Source organism: Balaenoptera acutorostrata, chromosome 4 (assembly GCF_949987535.1).
Source record: "Balaenoptera acutorostrata chromosome 4, mBalAcu1.1, whole genome shotgun sequence".
NCBI lineage: Eukaryota > Metazoa > Chordata > Mammalia > Artiodactyla > Balaenopteridae > Balaenoptera > Balaenoptera acutorostrata.
In genome coordinates, this window is record NC_080067.1 from 9,926,295 (window position 1) to 9,944,612 (window position 18,318).

Genomic DNA, 18,318 nt, shown 5'->3' on the forward strand with positions numbered 1-18,318 from the left:
ATAGATGAATAAAACACGTCCTCTATCCTTAGAAAGAGTAGAGGTTAGTGGAAAACCAACCATTATACTGAAGAATGGTTCACTTTAGTGTGGAGTTGTACACAAGGTAAATGGGCGTCTGAAGCAAGGTGGGGGAAGGTGACTTTTGAGCTGAATCTTAAGGACAGGTAGCAGTTGGTTAAGCAAAGAAGGCGAGGAAAGTAATGCCAGACAGAGGAGCCATATATATGGAAGTTTTGAGGGATGCAGTTTTGTATAGCTGAAGAAAGAGTAAATATGGAAAAGCCACAGCCTGCGTTCTCTCCTCTTTACCTAGAGTTATTCAGTAGCTTCCACCGTCCTTAGGAAACAGCTCAGGATCTTAGTGTGGTCTGTAAGTCAAGCCTTATACATATAGTCTCCACTTCCTTACTGAGCCTGATTATCAACCAAGCTGAGCCTGACTCCTCAGGGCTCTGAATGGAACGTGCACGTCCTGTGTCTCCCCTGAGCCCTCCCACAGGATGTTTCCCTGCCTCCCTCTTCCAGATGATTCTTGCTCTCTACTTACAGTCTGCACTACTTTTACTTAGTAGAAGTATCAATATAACCTTAAAAAGATGTAGTTAATCATACATCTGCTATCTTCTATAAAAAATGTTAATATTGATTATTATTGTCAGTAAACTACAACACAGAACCTTGGTTCCACTACAGTTTTTGGTATGTGTTCCCACACGTGGTCTTATTTAATTCTCATGTTAGTCATGAGATAGGCCTTACATGAAATTAACAAATAGAAAAAATATCTTTTAGCTAGAATTTAATTTCTTCTGAAGAGAAAGATAATTGAGATAATCGAAATAAAAGGAAAACAATCTTTCAAAGCAAGAGGAGATATAGAGTTAGTTGTATAGCATACCCTCTTTGTGTTTGTGTATTTTTAATAAAATTGGCTTAAAAGATTAGCCACAAGATATCATCTACTTGATGTCAAATATAAACCAGATGTTATTCTAAAATACTTTCAAACTCTACTTTTATCATTGACATACTATTCCTTTTTTCTTTGTTTGTTTTGGTAATTTATATAAGGAAACTTAGAAATTCCAGTGGTTAACTTTTGTCAGGAACTTCATTAATTTGATTAATCGCAGTCATGGGTTTATGACATATTCTCATCATTGGCCTGTGTGTGGTCCTTTTATTGTTTATTTGTGGGATGGCTAACTTTGTAAAGCTTGCATATGACATAACAGTTAATAATATGTTACTAGTTTCTCAGAAATTTCTCAAAATCTAAGCATTTACAGTTGAAATGCAAGGGCTTATGCCAGTTCTCACCCACTGTACTAGTATATTGAGCCGCTAACCTTCTGGTTCCAGCCCTGAACAAGACATGGGTTATTTTTTCAGTAAGTGGTTGGGCTTGACTCACAGAGCACGGATCACAGGTTGGGTAAAATGTGCGGATTTCTTGCCGTCTTTGGTCTTCCTTGGCTTCCGTGGAGCATTTCTAACCAATGGGCACTGTTAAAAGGGAGCAGTTTGGCCACTGTAGAGTGTGGTGCGTGCAGGTGGCAGAAGAGTGTGTGTGTGTCTGTGTGTGGGGGGGGCGGTGGGGGGGTGTCTGAGAACCTGCTGGTCTACAGGGAACCTGGGCTGTCTCCTCCCATGCTGTGTTTCTGAGCAGCACCACCGAGTGTTTGTTCAGCTGCCGCAGGCTCTCCCAAGAGAGAGCCCAGGGTCTTGTGCTGCCTCTCACCCAGAGGGACCAGTCCTTGATTCTTTAGAGTAATTCTTATTAGAGGATCTTCCTAATTTCTAGTCCGTTCTATGGGATTTGTCTTCTCAAATATCTTTAATTCTAATCTCTTTCATGTATTTTGTGCTAATATACATCCCTAACATGTACCTAGGAATTCTTGAAAAACTGATTTAAATTAATAACTAACTGGGACTCAAATTAGGCTTCTCTCATTGTACTTTATTGGATTCGTCCAAACTGTCATCAGGAATGCCATAATAAAAACATAAGGGTACCTTTCAGGTACGGGAGATACAGAAGTGCATAAAATAGGTAAAGCCTTTGCATTCATAGAATTTATAATAGGGGGTGATGGACACTAAACAAAACACGAGTAAGTGTGTACTGTGTGAGGTAGTGATACATGTTCTAAGTAAAGCTGGATAATGGGATGAAGAGTAAGGGAGGGTGTGTGCCGAGTGTGGCCCTGTGATCATGGGTCACCTAACAAATGAGGTGACGGTTGAACCTGGACTTTGAAAGGCAGTGTGGGACAGCCATCTCTGAGGATGGATACCTCACGGAAGCGTTTAGGAACTGAGGAAAGTATTATACAAAGGCCCCCGGCGGCAAGAACTTGCCTAGCACATGTGAGGAGCTGCGGAGAGGCCATTAGGCCTGGAGAGCCTGAGCGGCAGGGGCAGGGGGAGCTGTAGGGTAAAAGCTCAAAAAAAGCGGTGCTGGGGGCAAGATCCTGTGGAGTCCGGTGAAGATTTTTTGTTTTCTTCTGAGTGAGATGGGAAGCCAGTGGAAAGCTTTGAGCAGAGGTGAGGCATGAGCTGAGTTAAAATCTTAGGTGGATCACACAGGCTGCTGTGGGTCGATGGACCGTAGATGACCAGCCAGGTTGGAAACAGGGAGCCGTATTGGAGGAAATTAAATAGTCCGTGCCGGGGTTGGCAGTGACCTGGGTCAGGGTGGTTGTGGTACAGAACGGCCTAATGCTTGATTTTGTTTGGAAGGTAGGACCAACAAGATTTGCCAGTGGATTAGATACGCTCCAGGAAAAGCTTTCTGCACTGCCCTGAATGTGAGCAGATAACTGAAGGATATTAAGGGGCAGAGCGTCCCAGCAGAGGAAATGGGGTTGTGCGAAGACCTAAAGTGGCACTGAGCTGGATTTTTGTTTAAGGAGCAGAAAGAAGTCCTGTGTGGCCAGAGCATCCTGACCGAGGGGAGAGTGGGGTCAGAGGGTTAGACGTGGGTCTGGATTCAGGGCCTCTTAACAGGAGTTTGGATTTTATGCTAAGTACGTTGGGAAACAGTTTACAATGGAAAAAAATCGCATTGGATGTTGTGTGATAATGGACTGTAGGAGGTGGGTATGCTAGGCTGTGAAATCTGGCAGTAACAGGAAATCTCAGTTGGGTTATACAGTAAGGATTCTGTTATTACCTATAGCAAGACGGCTAGAGGTAGGGTGAATCTAGGTTGGTTAATCCACTGCTAGTGGGAAGCAACCGCATAGCACAGGGAGATCAGCTTGGTGCTTTGTGACCACCTAGAGGGGTGGGATAGGGAGGGTGGGAGGGAGGGAGATGCAAGAGGGAAGAGATATGGGAACATATGTGTATGTATAACTGATTCACTTTGTTATAAAGCAGAAACTAACACACCATTGTAAAGTAATTATACTCCAATAAAGATTTAAAAAAAAAAAAAAAAAAGAGTATACGTCTTTGTAATTGAGAGAAAAACCTCTAGAAGCCCTTGGGCAACTTCCATTCACAAGGAATGGCTCATCCCAGCCAATCTGACACAGGAAATGGGACCATCATGATTGGCTTAGACCAATTATAACTACCCCCCTGGGTATCTCTCCAGGAGCACTTGGACCGAACAAAATTTGAATTTTGTCGGAAAGGCAATCAACGCTGTTGACAGCAGCAAGGAAGAATGTAAGCTGGGAGACCAGTTAGGGGAGGATATTGCCAGAGTGTCAGTGAGAGATGAATCTACAATTAGGGGGTTAGGAGTGGTCACACTACAGAGGGGAAGCAAAAACTTGAATCAAAAATTTTTACTTTCTACTGAAGTCTTCAATTACATACCTTCTCTCTGTAGGAAAAATCTGTACTAATGCTGTTGACCAAAAGGTATTTAGAACAAACGTAGTTCTTCATATTCTACCTGCTAGTATTTATGGCTTAATATTGTCCTGCAGGCTCCTGTGGTCCATCACATGAGGGAAGTACTGCTATGGAGGAGCAGGGAGAAATGACTTCTGGCATTGGTCCACAGAGGAAAAGATGGGTGTTCAGATTATGTCTAGCATTTAGAAAAGTGAATGGGAAAGGCCCCATCAGGAGGGAGAGAGGTGTGAATGAAACTGCGGAGGGAGGAAAGTAGATGTTTTTGTGTAGGCTCCTTTGGCTAGAGAGGATCAGGTGGTGCTTCTGAGCAGCTGGCCTCCCCTCAGTGATGCTGCTGGAACGGCAGTGATTGGCGTAACGTGAATCATAGCATTGCGGGGTTTAGGTAGTTCACAGTTTTGGCTGTTTGGTAGTGACTCCAAAGGTCGTGTGGCCTACTCATAAATTATAATTTTGCTGAGGCGTATATAAACTATGTCTGCATCCATAGCTTACTTGTTATTTTCTTTTCTCGCTAGATAACGCATTTATTCTCAGATGGTGATTTGGGAGGGCACATATACCCTGTAAATATAAAGGGCCTATTGAACTTTTAATCCTAGATTTTGCAGAGCTTGTATGGGAGCAAAGTAAACTAGAATGCTTTGCCTTACAAGCATACCTCGTTTTATTGTGTTTTGCAGATCATGGTGTTTTTTAACAAATTTGAGGGTTTGTGGCAACCCTGCGTTGTCAGCTGATCATTAACATATTTTAGCAATAAAGTATTTTTAATTAAGGTATGTACATTTTTTAGACATGCTATTGCACACATAATAGAGTACAGTATAGCATAAACATAACTTTCCAATTCACCGGGAAACCAAAATATTCCAGTGACTCTATTGCGATACTTGCTCTATTGCGGTGGTCTGGAACCGAACCCGCAGTATCTCCGAGGTCTGCCTGTGCATTATATTTAACATAACAATAAAGAAAACTTTTTATCCTGTAAATCCTGAGGTGGTTTTGCCACTAACAGCTCTGTGACTCTAAGTTCTCTAACTTCTCTGTGGTTGCCTAATCATGAAAGGGGATAATGAAGAGTGTCTGCCACACAGAGGAATTGTAAGGTTGAAAAGTAAAAGTGCCTAAACAGTGCCTGCTTCCTAATAAATGCTATGTTTTTGCTGTTATTATTGTTTAATTAAAAGTACTGTTTTTAGTAAAGTTTCTTTGGGTTTCGCAGCCCTACCACTTACTAATAGCCAAGGGATAAATATAAGATCCCCATGGACTTTTAGACGGATCTCCTCACAGTTGCTCATAGGCTTCTGGAAACAAGTCAGGCCTCCCCAGGCTTGCACCAAAGGGATGTTTTTTGTTTGTTTTTTGACCAAAATGCTTGATTTGATCTGATGCGTATGCGAAGAGTAGCCATTTATTTCCTTTCCTTGTTCTTAGTATCATCATCAGTTTCACGTAATTGACCAAGTTACTGTGACTGTTTTCTCTTTTCATTTTCTGTTTTGCTCATTCTTCCTGAGGTCCTAATTGTAGTAGTTCTCTTGATTTTATGAAAAGCTGACCGAATAGTGTAAAGGCTAGAGGTGGTGTCTATACATATAAAATACGGCAATAGCAATGGAAGGCTATAATAAACAAAACACTTGGTTACTAGGCTGAGCTGCTTTCCCAATCTTTGCTTTGTGAGCATGTATTCAAGAGAGCTCTGAAACCATATGAGCAGACATGCTGGAGAGCTTTTTGTCAGGCCACTTTAACTCTTTATAATGCTCAATTTCCTCTTGTTTATATGGTCACAAGTGCCACATTCTATTACTTTATAGCATTTGGATATTGAAAGGCCAAACATATTCCTATTTTGTAATATAAAATATTTAAGCCCACCTGTGAACCTTTCGTATATTCTACATACTTCTGATTGTGTGTATCATTTGTGAATCTGGTATATTTATAGTGGATTGTTTACCCTAAAATTCTTGTTCTAATAGCCTGTTAATTATAAGGATTAAATCTGTGTTAATTTTCTTTTGATCATTGCTCTCAGTGTGTAGACCCTCATTGTAGTCCTATACCTACACTGAGGTATTTAATAGACAGCACTTGAATAATACAATTGTGTGGTTGGTAAAAATGAATTAGGGTTTCAGGATTTTACCAATGGGTGATTTTTAATATTGAATGACGTGTATTAAGACAAACGCTTTTATATATAATTTATTTGGCAGTGTAAATGCATTTATCTTGTGAGAAACAGACCCCCTGTTGTCAGATGAAGTATTCTGGAAAGGTTTGGAGTAAATAAATAATAAAACTACTTTGATATACAATCTAACCAATATTAAATATTAAGACTTTCAGATGATTGATTTTAATACTTAATTAACTTATTTAAAGTCCAGTGTAGCACTCTTGCATTCAAGATTGACAGGATTTAAAAATAGAACTTCATCCTTTGTCTTTGTTTTCTTTCTCATTTCTTTTTCTTTCTTCCTTCCTCCTTTTCTACCTCCTTCTCTCCCTTATAACTAAGACTTTAAAACATCATTATTCCTGACCATCAAATTTACCTCTAGCTACCAGTATTTCTAAATAAAAGCTTTTTTTTTTTGTTTTTTGCCAATTCTACAGGTAATGGTCCATTACTCTCTTAATTACAAAAAATCTAGCTTCTATCAGTTTCTTGCTTTTGTAGCCAAGATGTCATATTTTAGGTTACATACCCATCATGGTGAATGCATGCTACTTGTAACAGATACTAATTCATGCTGTATGCTCTCCCCCTTTTATTTATTTTTTTAATAAATTTATTTATTTATTTATTTATTTATTTTTGGCTGTGTTGGGTCTTCGTTTCTGTGCAAGGGCTTTCTCCAGTTGCGGAGAGGGGGGGCCACCCTTCATCGCGGTGCGTGGGCCTCTCACTGTCGCGGCCTCTCCTGTTGCGGAGCACAGGCTCCAGACGCGCAGGCTCAGTGGTTGTGGCTCACGGGCATAGCTGCTCCGTGGCATGTGGGATCCTCCCGGACCGGGGCACGAACCCGTGTCCCCTGCATTGGCAGGCGGACTCCCAACCACTGCGCCACCAGGGAAGCCCTCTCCCCCTTTTATGATTGTGCTCTGGAAATAGTTCATTTAAGCTCTTTGATATGCTTTTCTTACAGGAGATATCTTTATGTAAAGTAACATTACTCTGTAACTTCAGTGTTTGACTTATAAGTTTACCATCAGGCAAGAATTTAAATGAATGGAGTATGCTTATATGAGCTTTTCTGAATACGGATGTCTTTAGAAGACACAATTCAGAATGCTAATTCTATGCCTATGTAATAGAAACAGTGATAGAATGAATATAAGCTGAAATACATAGAACTTCAGATTCAGAGGGAATAAACTATTTTTCTAGAGGTTTTGTTTATATGATGCCATTTTAAAAGTGAGAAATTTTATTCAGCTAACCTTTTGTCTGTATCATGCTAATAATTTGAAATTTTCACTTACAGACTGCTTGTGTTGCTTCAGTTTACCTGGAAAATAGATTATTCTGAAATTTAATTAACATACTTTAAGACTGTCTTCCAAGCTTTAGTGCTGAACTCTTACCCTTTCATTAAATACTATTTTCACAAGACTTCCCTTCTTTCAGACAGATCACTTTTATCTTAAGATTTAATACTGCAAGAACCAGATATGTGAAGCCAATACAACTGTCCTAAGATTAGTCTGGGATTTTAAATGGCACTTTCAGCCTAATGTGTCAATTCCTGTGACCAGGGTGGCAGTAAAACCACGTTGCACAACCAATATTGAGTTTTGTGAATGTTGAGTTCATGTGCAGTAGGAACTTTGTTATTTATAGTAAGTGTAGCAAAGAAGGGATATCTCCTTTCTCAGGTCTTAGAAGGTATATTGCTGTGCTTTCTGAATTAGAAAAAATAAGATTGCCTTTATTTTTTAAAATTCTTTACCATTTTTGTCAGTCAGAGAAATTCTAGAGACAACTTGGCGTTATTTAAGAAAACTGAACTCCATCGTTTATGGATTTGAGTAGTCATTTACTAAGATACATATTTTTGGTCGTTATATATATATTTTTCTACATATATGTCTAGCTTCTATGTAGAGAAGATTAAGGCATAGCAAGTATACAAACATAGGATGCAGTGGTCCACTGTGAGTTTCAAAATGTTTATGCCATTTTGACTTTTATAGAGGTTATCTTAAAACCTTCAGACCACAAAAAATTCCCTTAAATATTTGAATTTTTATTAAATATTTTCTTATAGTCTGATATTCATAGATACAAAATTTATTCAAAATAGTGATTAAAACAAATATAGATACATTTGTTTAAAAACCTTTTCTATCCTGCTTTATTTTTGGTTGTTGTCATAGTCACAGAACACAAATTGGAAAAATTACTTCATATTTGAAAGCAACGTATTGTGATTTTATAAGGTAATCACAGTAGCAGTAACCAACAAAGGTAAATATTCTTTTATGTTCTAAAAAGCAAAAATAGCCCTTTGTATTTAAAACAACAAAAACAAAACAGCACCTACTTTTAATAAGTTACTTTTGAACTAGATTATTATTTAAATCTACAATTAAAAGAAAATTAAGGATATTGTCCAAACTTTTTCTTCAATGTATTTCTTGAAAATAACTCATTATTACTATTCAGCAGGTTTGCTTTATTTGACAATAAAAGCATTTCAGTTTCAACCTATAGGCATGATAAATTAGCATATAGTAGATGCCTGATTCTGTAGAATGGTTGTAGACTGGTGTGTTTGGTAAATTTTGTATTCTGTTTATTGGGTGTTACCACAGACATCTCAGTTTCTAAAGAATTATTATTAAAGCTAAAATCAGTAAATGACTTGAACTTAACTTTCTCTAAGGAGTTTAAAAGATCTTAAGTCTCTTTGAGCATCTTGAGTGAATATTTGAACATCGTCATGTTGTATTTTATTTTAGCTATAGAGAGGGTTTTTTTTTCTTCTTCTGATGTTCCTTTTTGAAATACACTTTGATATCAGTTTCCTTGTTGCTTGTCTATTTCTCATAGAGTTTAAAATACATAAAATCCCCTTATTTATATATTTTAGGTATATGAAGTCTAACAGAAGTATATACTATAAAAATGAGAAATGATATGAAAACATAGTATAGGATATTAAAGAAATTTTAAGGAAGTCTGGCAGTTAACTTGCAATACTCGTTTTCAAATGTTTACCCTTGTATTTTTAAAGAGTATGACAAAGCGTATAGAGAATATGAATTTTACATTAAAATAGTTGTCCATGGCCAAATACAGTTTTGACATGTGTTTAATCAGTTCCACACAGTTTCTTTCTTTCTTTTTTTTTTTTTTTTTATTTGCCAACACTTACAAGTAAAGAGATTTCACATAAAATTCTGGATTTCCAGATTTTCTTGAAAATGTTGAAGCAGAGAAAAGGATGTTCCAATAATTCACAGACCCGGTCCTCTTAGACCCCCTTGTTTTATGCCTCTCTGTCTGTCTCATTGACTTAACAGGAGCCAAGTGTAGTACTGAGTAGAGGGTGAGCTTTGGAGCCAGATAGGATGGGTTCACAGTCTGGCTTCAACAGTTACTAGTTGTGCGACGTTAAGCAAATTGCTTCATCTCTCTGTACCTCAGTTTTCTCTTTGGTAAAATGAAAATGATGATGAAGATACATCACTGAGTTGTTGGGAGGATGAAATGTTGAGTATATGTGAAGTGTTTAGAGTAGTTTTTGTCAAATACTCACTACTTAATAGATGTTAACTGTAATTAATAATGCTTTTTGCCTGACCCCATTAGGTGTTGGCGTTTGGTGAGCCTTACTTCTCCATAGTAGAGGACTTTATTTTTTAACGTGCTCATTCATTTGATCAGCAGAATGTATCAGATTCTATTTTATAATATAATTGCTTATCTACATTTTGCTCTCCTCTACTACAGGGGCCCCCAACCCCCAGGCCACGGACCAGCAGCAGTCTGTGGCCTGTTAGCAACTGGGCCGCACAGCAGGAGGTGAGCAGTGGGCAAGTGAGCGCAGCTTCATCTGTATTTACAGCTGCTCTCCATCACTCACATTACCACCTGAGCTCCACCTCCTGTCAGGTCAGTGGCAGCATTAGATTCTCATAGGAGCGCAAACCCTGCTGTGAACTGCACATGGGAGGGATCTAGGTTGTGTGCTCCTTATGAGAATCTAATGCCTGATGATCTGAGGTGGAGCTGAGGCAGTGATGGTAACGCTGGGGAGTGGCTGCAAATACAGATCATTAGCAGAGAGGCTTGACTGCACAGAGACCATAATAAATCAACTGCTTGCAGACTCATATCAAAACCCTATCAGTAAAAAAAACAAAACAAAACAAAACTCTATCAGTGAGTGGTAAGTGAAGACAAGCTCAGGGCTCCCACTGATTCTGCATTAGGGTGAGTTGTAGAATTATTTCATTATATATTAAATGTAATAATAACAGAAATAAAGTGCACAATAAATGTAATGTGCTTGAATCATCCCAACACCATCCCCCCTAGCCTCCCCCCCCGACCCCGATCTGTGGAAAAATTGTCTTTCACAAAACCAGTCCCTGGTGCCAAGAAGGTTGGGGACCGCTGCTCTACTAGATTATATTCCCCAGAGTTCCTTCTGTATAGTTAGTGCTCCATATATGTTAATTGATTTGTACACATAAGAAACAAGAACTGACAACGGTTTAGCTTTATGGATTTAGGATTTATGGCTTTAGAAATTCTTACTATGTTGGCCACAAAAGTTCTGCTTTCCCAAGTGTTGATTTAGCCTAACCCTCTGCTTCTTTTGTTTTAACCATAATCTGAGGGGCAAAGGATGTTAACATCCGATCCAAGAGTGAGGGTGGGTGAGAGTTGGAGGGTTCTGATAAAAATGAGAAAGTGTTCAAGAGTGATTTTATGAAATGAGAGTTTTAGAAATTAAGTAAACAAGATAAAGGCGCATTTTGTGATAGGAAAAGATTGGTCAAGGATTTGTGTGTTCGTGGGCTTCTCTGGAATTTTCCTCCATAAGTGGAGACTATATCTTGTAAAATTACATACCCATTTTGGTTGGACTTGCTTTTCCAATTTAGCATTACACATTTCCTCTTCCTGTCCCCGCTGCTCTTAAAATTTAAAAGATTATGTTACTTACATTATTTTGGATGAAAAGTAGCGAACCCAGTCTATTTTTTGGAAGATTCTGATTTGGGAAGGTCATTTGTACTTTATAGACATAAAAATATTATAAGTAGTTAGTGTAGCTTGGAAGTTCAAAAACAATTTAATTTCTGAAAAAAAAATCTATGTTTAAATTAGAACTATTTATAGAAATGAGAATTGAGGAGGAAAACCTTCAAAACTATAAGAGAAGACACAGGTGGTTATTTATATAATCTTGCCTTTGGAAGCGTAATATCAGAGGCAGAATCCATAAAGGAGATACAGATATATTTGGCTACATAAAAATGAAGAAGTTACTATCTCCACAACAACTATATATAATTTGAAGACAGACACACTCTGAGAAAAATATATGTAGCATATGACAAAGGTTTAATATCCTTAATATTTAAAGCATGCTTACAAATGAAGGCAATCATAATAATAAACTGCATCCACAAAAGACAATAACAAATGTCAGAGAAAACATATGAAGTCTTCAGTGATCTCACCTAGGTATCAAGCAAATGCAATATAAAATTTGACTATCATATAGGTCCAAAAAAAAAAAAAAAAGCCTAAGGAATTACTCATTCCCACTGTTGATGAGGGTCCAGGGGAAATGAATTGTTCTATTATATACAAATCTTTCTAGAGCATAATTTGGCAAAACTTATCTTAAAATCTTATTTTTTTAAAATAAATATTTTGGTCCAGCTATTATGCTTATAGGATTTTATCCTAAGGAAATAATCATGGATACAGCACAGAGATATTACTGGAAGATATTCATTGTGAGGCTGTTTATAGTGTTGGGGAACTGAAAGCATCCTAATTGTTTGCTAATAAGGAATTGGTTACATCAATTGTTATAGCTATATAATAGAATACCAGGGATCCATTAGAAGTGATAATATAGACTTTTTTATGGGAAGGAAAATACTCATGATAATTTATATAATCAGTATACTTAGCATGGTGGATCACATTAAACTATATGTATTTTAAATGCCCAGAAAGAATACATATAATAAACTGAAATGTTAACAGTGGTGTTTTTAGCTAATATAATTACGAATGATTTTAGTTAGCTATATTTTCTATATTTTGAAAGTTCCTATAGTAAATGTGTATTATTTTGGTAGTAAAATGAAGGATATTATAAATGTGACAGTGATTTAACTTACAATTCAGCTTTTTGTGCAGAAGTTTACTGAAAATAAATGTAATTGAATGTTGAAGTAGAGGTTACCAGTGAAGTCCAGATTTGGGAAGAAATTGTTGAAATGAAAATCTTGTGCCACTTTTTCGCTTCTTTATATATATACCTACCAATGTGTAGTAACAGTCCCTGGAGCCTGTGGAAAACTTGTTAATGTTTGTAATGCTCATTTAATCATTTTCCATTTTGCATTTATTCCCAGTCATAGCAGAAAAAAAATTTATCATTTTTCTCCATATTTTTCATCTCCCAGGTGGTCACTCTTGGTGACATTGTCCAGTTCTCACAATGTATCATTCCTTATCTGAAACTAGACATCCTCTGCAGCCAGAAGAACAAGAAGTGGGCATTGACCCCTTGTTGAGTTACTCACACAAGCCTGGAGGTGAGTTTTGTATGCAGATAACTTTGAGGTTACTGGGAAACCTGGCAGAGGGTCTCCAGCTAGCTCTGCCTGCCTTGTGTGTCATTCTCTAGAGAGGCTGAGCGGGAGAGCTTTAAGAACATTTCCCTGGATAGATATGGAGCGCTCTGACACTGATGGATTCCACAAAACGTCAACTTTTAATTATAGACAGACGCATTAGCCATAGCCAACTGTTTAATGCACTGTCATTCTTTTTTTAAAAAAATCATAAACTTAAACAGTTTATTGCTTTAGCATAAGAATGTTGAAATGCAAAATGGCCTTTTCTCAAACATCTTTTAAAGAAGTCTAAGCTCTTGGTGTTGATTTTTGCAGGGACTTTTTTTTTCCTTCAGCAAGTTGAGATTATTACAGGATAAAGCACTTGCCTGATTATTCTTTCTTTTTTTTTTTTAATAATTAGGATTTGTGTTTTACTTTTAAAGCTCTGTGTAGTGAAATTGTTAAAAGATCAACTGTATTCGGGGTCTGCCCTATAAAAATGTATTAAATGTATATGTATCAGAGCTTTGTATTATTTTCTCAGTATTAGTAATAACATAGCATCTTAGAAGGAAACAATGAGTTTGTGAGCATTCTTGACGCCTTTCCTTATTTCAGCTAATTCACTAAATATTTGCTAAAGTTGATTCATTGACTCAAGTAACTATTTGTAATTTTTCACTCAATACATATATCAGGATTATAAGATCTATTTTAAGAAATTATAATTAGTCAAAGTCATTCGCATATATTTTATATACTTCAAATATGATTTTTTTTTTCTGTATTGATGTAAATAAAGGTCTGCCATTAACTCTTGTTTTGGGAATTAAAAGAAAAATTGATACCTTAAGTAGTTATTTCTTTCATTTACAAGCTATTGAGTTTATGGAGTGTGTTTATGTTTTTTGTGCATCTTTAATACCTTCCACATCATACAAATGCCCTTGTTGTTTTTAATGAAGGTAGCATATAACTTATTTTTGTGATTTTATTTTTATATTTGCTTTTATTTAAGCTGCTGTTTAAGGTTTTGATAATATGAAAAAATTATTTGTGTCCAATTTCAGTTTCAGCATTTAAAGAATTTCAGTGGTAAGAATGATACAATCCTCCCTCGTGATGTTTTTTCTTAAATGTCATACCTGTAAGAAGTACTCATAATGAAATAAGTCAAATTATTCTGCAAGCGCTTTGATAAGTGGATATTTTAAAAGTGAATATATTTTTGTGTTATCAGTATATGAAATATTTTCACCAAAATGTTCTGGTTTATGTGCTTATTTTAGAACATAGGGGTTTTTTTTGTTTTGTTTTGTTTTTTCCTTAAGTGCCTATTTTTCTCTGGACTAGTTCAATTAAATATTGTTCTTTTTTTTAAACCGGTTAAAAAACATTTTAAATTAATTTTATCATTTATTGTTTGCAGGAATGAGGAGTTACCTTTACTGAAAAGGCTTTTCGTTTATATCCTAGCCAACATTTCTATGACATACAAAGTTATTAGGACTGAATTGATGTTTAAAAGTGCCATTAATTCATTTACCCCAAATGTTCATTAACAATGTAAATGTATGCTGATGTTCTATGAGACAAGGAAGTGACTAATGACTCTTCCAACTAACAACACTTAAAATGAATAGAAACTTTAGATAGCTAATCTTGAAGTAATCAAGACCCTCATTCAGCTTGGCATCTCTGTATGCTCTAAAACAGCTGTCAACTGTTAAAAATATATACAAAACACACATACACGCACCCACATGCAGAAGAAAGATATGTAAATATCTAGTTCTTCAAAGCCATAAAGGTTACTAACCGTAGTGGGTTTTGTGCATTGTATATGTAAAGATTTTATATAAAGCATATATTTCATCTTAGGTTTTCTTTTTGCACAAAACCGTGTGTTGCATTTTAATGGGGTTGTCATATTTACTTGAAAAATCATCACCTTTTTAGTATATTGGTTTATTTTAATATATGTCTTTCTTGGGGTTCTCCACGTATTTGAAGCCTTTTACACAACTGAATGACTCATTTTGTAAGTAGTCAGACATTGGACTTAATCAGTGGTTTCCCTGTGTAGAAGTCATGTTTTTTTGTTTGATTTTTTAAAATTTCCTGTTCTATATTCCATAAGTAAACAAATAAATCTTTAATTTCTCAAATCTGAATTTTTAACATTTATAGAAAAACAGTACATTACTGAGTTCAATGATTCTGAGTATTCTGGAAAGGAGTAGCAAAAATAGCCACATAATAGGTATGATAGAGAGAAAATTACATATCATTGGTTTACTTTCATGGATGTTTGAGGAAAGTGGGTAAGGGCAGAAAAAAGAACTGGATATATACATGCAAAATCTTAGGGCGCATTTTCCATGTGAATTAACTTTTAACTGCTTTAATTTCTTTTTCAAATAGAAAATAGCATAGAAAGTATGCTGTTTTCTCTGTACTCTGTTGCATTTGGTCATATACAAAAATTACCACCTTAAATTCCAAAATCTTTGATCAGAGGGTGTTAATTAATAATTGACAAGTTACCTGTAATTCAATTGAAGCCGTTAAAAAAAAGCAAAACTGTTTGTTCAGCTACTCATGATTATTCATTCTTAGCATGGAACTTTCAAGGATTAAATGAAAAAGTAATTATTTTATTTTAAACTGGAAACAACAATATCAAGATCTACGGAAACTTAACCTATTAATAAAATAATATTCTCAGAATTACTAATTGTTTTCCAATCTTACAAGAGCTTGGAATCTTGCTCATGATGAAAGAACATTTTCCTCTATTAGGTCTCTTTTGAGAATAGCATTTTGTTACATGTAGCCAGAGTTTTTAGCTTCAATTTTATATGCCTTCTTACTTACAGCTTTTATAGTATTCAGATAATTACTTAATGTAATGCCTTTTTATATAATATCTGTTTCAAAGCTTTCTTTCTAGCTCATGTATAAAATATTCAGTAACCTACTTAAGAAAAACCCAAGACATTCAGAATATCCTGCCTACTCCATTTTTGTCTCTTGTACTTTTTTGTCCCAATCTTCCTTTCTTTCTGTTACTATATCATAGAGTTTTATGACTAGAAGGGGGTGCTTGGCTTTACTGATGAATAAATTGGTGGTAATTCAATTAGTTTACTGAAGTTGATGTGATAAATGACACTGTCCTATTATGATCTTTAGTACGGTTTTTCCAGGTAGTAGAAGTGTTACTGAACTCAGGTTTGGCTGCTCACTGCTCGAAAAGTCAGCACTTGTGTGACAAGTGCTGATTAAGAACGGAAAGGTCACATTACTCAGAGAGCCGGCAATCTGGGGAGAACGCGGACTCCTGTCCCACAACCAACTCTGAAGATTCTGCTCGGCCATGAAAGTTTTTCAAAGGAAAGAGGGAAATAATCTTAGTTACTCATTGAGATAGGGGGTCAGATTTGTTGCCATCTCCCATTGTGTGCAGGCTTGTCGACTCCTTTCCATTTTTTGGAAAGATCCAGAAAATGATCTTTCTTTTTTTTTAAATTATTTTTAAAAAAATTTTTATTGGTATGGTTGCTTTACAATATTGTGTTAGTTTATACTGTACAGCAAAATGAGTCAGCTATACGCATACATATATCCCCTCTTTTTTTGGATTTCCTTCTCATTTAGGTCACCGCAGAGCATTGAGCGGTGTGGTCTTTCTTTAGATGCTATTTTGTTCTCACAGTTTGTTTGCGAGATTACTGAAGGGGGAGCTGGGGAAGAGATCCGGTCATCTGTTAATTACTTATTCTTCAATTCTACTTCTTTGATCTATGGAAAGAATCAACAGGTTAGGCAGAGTACTGTGTGATCCAAAAGATTTGAAAGGTGTGCTTGGGCCGGAGGTTAGTTAAAATATAGCCTTGCTAAACTGACAGGACAAAAGTGACCTCCTGCAGAGAGCTACTTCTTGCAACAAACTGCCTGCAAAAATCTGCTTACAAATCACCACTGTCAGACTTCATTCCATTTCTGTGGGATTAGGGGTGAAGGTCCATGTTCTGTAACTTCTTCATGCTGACACAGGCTGCCATATTCTTAGAGTGGAAGATGTCGACATGGGTCTGTAACATCTCTTTGCTGATAATTTTAGTTGCCTGCTTACATATATGGGCAGACAAAGCCACAATTATTTTGATGCCCACAAAGTTACAGATTATTATGAGCAATAGTGTTAATCCCACTGTCTTTAAGGCCAGTTCTTGGAATTGTGCTAGCCATAGATTCAGTACTGCTCAAGGTGGAACAGCTTATGTCATGGCTACAGTCTGGTCATCGTGCAGTTAGCGTTTTCCCTCTGGTGGCAGTTACAGTATCTGTAAAACAACACAGGAATGTGCATCAGACACTGAAAGATTCTGTGCTTCTATTGTCCTAATCATTAACTGCTTGAGCCTGCTCTTCTGTGACTCAGGGAAGCTTGGGAGACTTCAACTCTTCTGTAAACAAGAGCTAGGGGGTGTGGAGGGGCCTTTGTACTTGGAACAGGGCAGTGGCAGGGCTCTGCTTGGTTTCAGATGCAGTCTAGAGCCAAGATGGAGGGATTCATAGAGAGAGAAGGAGAGGAAGGATGGAGAACAGATGTTTAGGTGCAGGAAGTTCATTTGTTTGATGGCAGAGGGTTCAGTGAAATATCATTGATATTTCTCTTTCTTGATATGTTAGGGTGAGGTAATTTGCTGATAGTGAGTGACAGAATGAAGCATTTGAAGATTTGTGGAGAGCAACAAAGGTTAGATTGAGTTGAAAAAGAATATATAATCTTGGGGGCCAAGGTGATATTAGACATCATAATTTATAGGTGATACTAGCTTATAAACGTGTGTGATTATGTCTAGCAGAATTCAACACCTAGGATTTAGCCACAATCAAAAGCAGGCAGTGGTTGGACTTCCCTGGTGGCATGGTGGTTAAGAATCCGCCTGCCAATAATGCAGGGGACACGGGTTCAATCCCTGGTCTGGGAAGATCCCACATGCCGTGGAGCAACTAAGCCTGAGTGCCACAACTACTGAGCCTGCATGCTGCAGCTGCTAAACCCCGTGTGCCCTAGAGCCCGCGTCCCACAACTACCGAGCCTGCATGCTGTGAAGCCTGCACGCCCTAGAGCCCATGTGCTGCAATTACTGAGCCTGCATGATGCAACTACTGAAACCTGCGTGCCCTAGAGCCCACGTGCCGCAACTACTGAGCCTGTGTGCTGCAACTACTGAAGCCCGCACACCTAGAGCCCGTGCTCTGCAGCAAGAGAATCCACAGCAATGAGAAGCCCACGCACCGCAATGAAGAGTAGCCTCCGCTTGCTGCAACTAGAGAAAGCCTGCACAGCATCGAAGACCCAACACAGCCAAAAAAAGATAGTAATAAAAAAAAAAGCAGGCAGTGGTTTTGTCAGGGGAGTATAATAGGTAGACAGTAGGCAAGGAAGTTGATGGCAGAAGAATTCATTGATAGTTTGAGAATATAAAGAAGTTTGCTGTTATGGAAGGGGCTTATAAGAGGGCAGAGTAGAAGGTTTTGGAAGGGATTGAGTTAGGAGACATGAAGCATAGAGTAGCATGGTGATGG

General features: G+C 37.2%; 1 protein-coding gene across 1 annotated transcript in view; it reads left to right on the plus strand.

The window, feature by feature from the left end:
• TBC1D5 (TBC1 domain family member 5) overlaps positions 1–18,318 on the plus strand; it is a 534,463-nt gene that overhangs the window by 185,942 nt on the left and 330,203 nt on the right. The window contains exon 4 of the mRNA XM_057545046.1: positions 12,562–12,693. Coding sequence (XP_057401029.1) covers positions 12,597–12,693 — 97 coding nt within the window. The 5' untranslated portion in view covers positions 12,562–12,596. The remainder of the gene's footprint in view (positions 1–12,561; positions 12,694–18,318) is intronic.